Source organism: Microtus oregoni, unplaced genomic scaffold (assembly GCF_018167655.1).
Source record: "Microtus oregoni isolate MIOR12 unplaced genomic scaffold, Mior012 000045F_ref0000178, whole genome shotgun sequence".
In the NCBI taxonomy this organism is placed as follows: domain Eukaryota; kingdom Metazoa; phylum Chordata; class Mammalia; order Rodentia; family Cricetidae; genus Microtus; species Microtus oregoni.
Window position 1 is genome coordinate 13,106,857 of NW_024543219.1, and position 6,000 is coordinate 13,112,856.

Consider the following 6,000-nt stretch of genomic DNA (forward strand, 5'->3'; position numbering starts at 1 on the left):
CTGTACCCTCCACGCTGCCAATTCCCCGCGCTAGTCAAGGGCCTTTGCCAAACGCTCACAGAGCCATGTGGTTATTGTCATATTTCTCCTTCCTGTGACTGCTTAATGTTTCTCTCCTTTGGTGGCTGTGAGCTCCTGTGAGGGTAAGAAGCAGATTCGGCTTCACTCATTCTGTGCCCAGCACAATTCCCGAACACTGCAGAGAAATTAAATGACTCTAGGCCTGGTGGTACACATCCTTAGTCTCAGCATCCGAGGGGCAGAGGCTGGTGGGTTTCTGTGAGTTCCAGGAGAGCCAGGGCTACCTAGAGGGATCCTGTCTCTAAATAAATAAATAAAAATTCCCAGGGAATATTATGAATAAATATATTCAGTACTGCTTTGGATTGAACCCTCCCAAGAAAATCATGCTGAAGCCCTGGGTGCCTCTGCACGTGACTCTGTTGGCTACAGTGTTGCTGCAGGTGTTACTCAGAAGAGATACACTACAACATGAGTCTACAGTCACCAGTGTCCTCAGAAGACAAAAATGTGGGCATTGACAGAGACAGAGATTGGAGTGTGGGCTGCAAACCAAGGATCAGGGATTGGATTTCACAACCAGAAACGAGGATAAGGCATGGGAGGTCTCCAGTACAGTTGCAGAGGGTTTGCTGGTTCCGCATTCTCAAACTTAGCCTCCAGGACTGTAAAATCACTGATGTGAGCTGCTTAAACCCCCAGTGGTATTTCCGCATGGCAGCCCTAAGACACTAAGGCAAGTACCAATGCTGTGGTGGCGGCAGGGAGAATGGCCCTCAGAGGCTCATGTTTAAATGCCTGCTCCCCAGTTGGTAGAACCATTTGGAAAGGATTAGGAGGTGTGGCCTTGATGGAGGTGTGGCCTTGGTGGAGGTGTGATACTGAGGATAAACTCTGAGGTTTCAGGAGCCCATGCCAAGCCCAGACCCCACCACCCCGCCTCCAACCTGCGGATAAGATGTAAGATTCCAGCTACTGCCCCAGCACCTTGCCAGCCAGCCTACCGGCTGCTACACTTGCCAACATGATAGTCATGGGCTCGCTCTCTGAAACTACAAGAAAGCCCCCACTTAAATGATTTCTTTTATAAATTGCTTTGTTCACGCTGTCTCTTACAGCAAGAGAAAATTAAGGCACGTGACATGCTTGTCCATCATTTTAGAACTATGCATGGTGCCTCTACCCACCTACTCAAGCTTTTCTCCCCGTTCTCATAGCTCTGATCCACATAAACTGCTGTGTCAACAGCTTCCTGATTTCCCCTTTACTCATAGGTCTCTTTCTGGCTACGAATATGCTCTATTTAACAATCCACTAACAAAATTAACAACTGGAAGTATTCATGAGTCAAGATTTAAATGAGCCACATGACATATCTGTCCATTGTGACAGTTCCTCTCTTAAGATGAACTGTTCTGTGTGCGCATGTGCACACAGCCAGAGATCGATGTCAGTTGTCTTCCTCAACTTCTCATCTTTTATGACACTCTCCATGAACCTGGAGCTTGCCAGTTTGTCTAGACTGGTTAGCCAGCAAGTCCCGGGGATCCTCAATGCTAAGATAATATAAGTGTGCCACTATGTGTTGCTGTCTCGTGTGGGTGCTGGGAACCAGAGGTAAGTTTTAATGGTTATTCAGTAAGCATTATATCAACTGAGTCATTGCCCAAGCTCATAGGACATGTATTTTAAAACAGAGGGCATGAGTTTGTCTTTCATCTGTGATATAGGAGGGAATAGGAAAGAATTTTATTTTGAGACTAGATGGATGGCTCAGAGGTTAAGAACATGTACTGTTCTCCTGGAGGACCCAGGTTCAATTCTCAGCACCTATTCTGCATAGCTCACAACTGCCTGTAACTACAGCTTCAGGAATGTGATGTCCTCATGTGGGCATATTCTCTCTCTCTCTCTCTCTCTCTCTCTCTCTCTCTCTCTCTGTGTGTGTGTGTGTGTGTGTGTGTGTGTGTATGTGTGTAACCCACATATATAATTAAAAAGTAAAATAAATCTCAAGAATTGTATTTTTGTCTCTCTTGATGCTTCAGAGCTATCACTTTTTTGTTCACTGATGCAACCTGATCTAATAAATCAGACACATTTGTGATTTCCCAAGGAAAACCTTCCATAATTACTGACTTTTCTCATGAAGTAGTGAAGACTGTTTTTATAAAAACAAACTGTCCCATTGTCAGGATAAACTCTTCAGGGAGCAGGGACGATCTGCAACACAAATGACTGAGGGGGGCCGTGGTTTACTGTCCTTGCCAGTGCCATGGCCTCATGCTTGACTTTACATATGCTTTCTGAAATCCGGGACACTGTCGCCATGGTCATGAGGACTCTTGGCAGTCCAGGAGAGACAAGCAAAAACACAGCCGTGAAGAAACGCAACAGAAGGGTGAAGTCTTGTGCATTTTCACAAACTCAGAAGAGGAACAACTGAGGATGGGGCCGGGTAGAGCATTTAACCTTCAGTGGCTAATGCTGCCGGCAAGAGGGCTGTCACGATTCATACCTGGAGAAGACAGCGGAGAGCAAGGGCCACTCCAAAGAGCCTCGGGGAGTGGAGTAGCGGAGTTGCCAACTCAATTAGTGAAGGTTCTGAATGAAAACAACATAGACAACGTCTTTGTGCTGTATACCTGTAACCCCAGCACTCAGGAGGCAGTGGGAGAAAGGTGCCCTGCATGGAGCAACCCTGCAAGCTTAAAACCTCACCTCTGAAAGAGACGAGGGTTTGGTTAAACTGAAAGGAGACAGAAATGGAGAAAGAGGACTTGGTCTGAGTTAGACCAGGGATCAGCCTGTGATGCTAGGTTCAAAGGGAAGTCAGCCCTGGCAGGGGTGCTGGCTTCTCCTCCACCCCACCTCCTGGCCCACAGCTGTATCCCAGGGAGACAGCCAAGGGAGACTTGGTAACCCTGACACATGCAGTCCTGTCATGGATGACCACAGTCTCTCCCATGGAAAGGCAGTACTGGAAAGAGGAGAAAGGCCTGACAAGGAAGGGTGATGGGAAAATGACCAGCTCCCCAGAGCCAAGAAACAAACAGAAAAGAAACTGTAAGAGAATGGATAAAGGGGTAATATGAAATACCACACGGTTTCTGACAAGAAATTAATAGATAGGGCACCAAACATACAAAAGATCTAAATCCCTTCAGGCTGTAGACAGAAGCAGGGGGATCCCTGTGAGGTCTAGATCAGCCTGGCCTACATATCCAGCACCAGGTCAGCCAAGGCTACATAATAACTTTTATGAATTCAGTTGATAGCTATCAATAATCTTAAACAGTCCGTGTATATATTGTGGTAAATATCTATAAAATTCTTAATTTTCACCACGTATGGTATGCTGTTCGGTAGTACCCACAATGGGTGCAGCCACCACATCTGTGTAGTTCCAGAACATTCTATCACTAGAAAAGGAAAGTTCATACACATTAAGCTGTCACACTCCTGCCCTCCATCTTCCTCAGCTGACAGAGGCCAATCTTCTGTCTCCATGTCAAAGGAGTTCCTACTAAGAAATTGGAACGCAGGGTGCTTTGGAGTCCTTACACTTCTGTAGCTGAAGCTCAGTTTATGAGGCAAGCCTGGGGCAATAGTTCTCAAATAACAGGCAAGTCTCTCTAGAGAACGATGTGGCTTGTATCAAGGCTGGAAACTCCTCTCCTTTGGAGTGATGAGCCCCACAGAAGGGAGAGACTCCGCTGTCTGATGGGACAACCATCTTTGTATACCCACTAGAGGCAGAATGAACAAGGCTCCATCGGGATGCTCCTCGTTACATCCTGGACTACCAAACACACCGACACTCCCAGATACTGAACTCACAGGAAATCCTTCAGTCTTTGCCATTTTTCAAGCTCTGCTTTTGAGACCCAAACCTCCACAATCAAAAGAGTGAAGCCCAGACTCAGATCTAGGTCTAGGCCAGCTTCCTAGCACTAGGAAGTGGTTTGCTTCCTTTGGGGCCCCACCCTTCTCAGGCTCTCATTTCCCACCCTTCCTTTGAGGTGGGGAAGGTTTGGTAGAAATAATTGTTCTTTCTGGGGCAGGTTCTCAGTCTCCCAACATCTTCGGGGAGATGGCAGGGACTGACAGGGGACAGGGTGGACTACCTTTCAAAGCAGTGCCGTTTTTTGTTGTTGTTTTTTTTTTTTCAGGAGAAATTGGTGGACGCAAAAAAAAAAAAGTCAGAGGTGCACAGATGTGAACTGAACATGAGGCCTTTGAGCTCAGCCAAAAGAATCAGGTTTTTTTTAAAATGGAGACCAACACTGCTCACCAATCAGGCAGCGAGGTCCTAGTCATCCTCCACTTCCCCTTCACCTGCCTTGGCATCCTACCTCACCAACTGCTTCCCCATCACTGGGTGGGAAGGGCTTGCCGCCTGAAAGCTTAGCCTGCTGATTTTAGTCTGGGGAGCCCACAAGCACGGAGTCCCAGGCCCACTGAACCTCCCCACGAGTTCTCAGCAGTAGCGGGGGGGCAGGGGTTACTTTATTTCTTTTGATAGAGCGAGTGTGAAAGGCTCCCAACAACAATACTAGCTCAAGAAAACCCCGCACCTCAAACTGCAGAAGCCTGAACCCAGAACTGTGCCAGGTTTTGGCAAAGTCCAAACCTGGAGTAAACCTAAGGAGGTAGGATGCAAATTACAACTCCGTGAAGAAGCGCCCCCCCCCCCAAACACACACGCAAGTACCTAACTTTGCACACTGACATACAAGAAGCCTGGCTTTACCCCCAACGCTCTGCACTGCGTCCCTTCCACAGGTGTCCAGGGGATCCTTAAGTCCAGGGGAAGGCGGTGCTGCCTGTGCCTCATCATGCTCTGGGCGCTCGTGTGAGAAGGTCCCACATTTTCTCCCGCCCCGGAGCTCAGTGTCTGTGGCCATGTCAACGAGAGCCCCCTCTCCCCAAGGCCCCCGGGCGCCAGCCACACGACCCAGGAGGAGAATCCGCCTGCTAGGCTGAGGCTCCTGGGCTGCGGCTGGGAGGTGACAGTTTAGCTCGCTGCGCCAAAAGTAAGCCAACTCGGGAAAGTTCCCGGAGCTTGCCCCACTTCCTGAAGCCGCCTCCCCACGCCCCACACTCCCCGGCAGCCGCACGGACCTGAGATGGTCTCCTGGTATCCCTTGGTGAAGAACTGCATGGCGGTGGCCGCCCTCCAGGGCGTCTTGAGCAGCCCCTGCCGCTGGGGGTCCTCACCCAGAGAGCGCAGGATGGACGAGTAGGCGGCCGCCAGGTTGGGGAGGTTCAGCTCGTTATCCTCCTCGCTGCGGGGCCGCCCTACCTTCCAGGCGTCGGCGGGCTGTGCGCCCTTGGCCTCGGGCGGCTGGGACTTCTCGGCAGGCCGGCTGGCCCCGGGCCGCGACAGCTCCCGCTCGGGGAACCCATTGGTGCACCTGGGTCCCCTCGGCTTCTCCGCCGGCAGCGGGCCCGTCTCCATGGACCCGGCGCGAAAGCTCCCGAGACACCCAGGGGTGCTGCAAGCGCTGAGGCTCAGTTTCGCCGGCGGCCGTGACCTGTGGCCGTCACCGGCACCGGGTGTCAGCCTGGAGAGAGAGACACTTGGAGCGAAGGGCAGCGGCCAGCTGGGGAGCTCCGCCGCGCCTCTCTTTTTATGGCGGGGCGACTCTGCCGGCGCCGCGAGCCTCATTGGCCCGAGCCTCTTGCGTCACGGCGCTCACCCCGCCCCTTAGCCCCGCCCTCCTGATTGCCCCCTAAACCCCGCGATTGCACAAGATTGACTTCAGGTTAGACCCCCTTGGTTCAGAAAGGGAAGATCTGAGTCAGCAAAGCGACAGGAGTCAAGGGAGCCGGAACCCGGGGAATAGGGACATCTGGTCCACCTCATTTTCGAAGTGCAAAGGGGGCGTGGTCGCAAAAATGTTGTGGTCTGGTTGCCCTGTGAAAGATGAACTGACAGGTGACCTTGCTGGGGCAGGAAGGGTGGAGCAAATTAGC

At 51.0% G+C, this 6,000-nt stretch overlaps 1 protein-coding gene across 1 annotated transcript in view; it reads right to left on the minus strand.

Annotated features, from left to right (window-relative positions):
- Nucleotides 1-5,626, minus strand: part of Gch1 (GTP cyclohydrolase 1) — a 31,086-nt gene extending 25,460 nt beyond the window's left edge. The window contains exon 1 of the mRNA XM_041634236.1: nt 5,146-5,626. Within this exon, the coding sequence (XP_041490170.1) occupies nt 5,146-5,482 (337 nt within the window). The 5' untranslated portion in view covers nt 5,483-5,626. The remainder of the gene's footprint in view (nt 1-5,145) is intronic.
- Nucleotides 5,627-6,000: the final 374 nt, after the last annotated feature.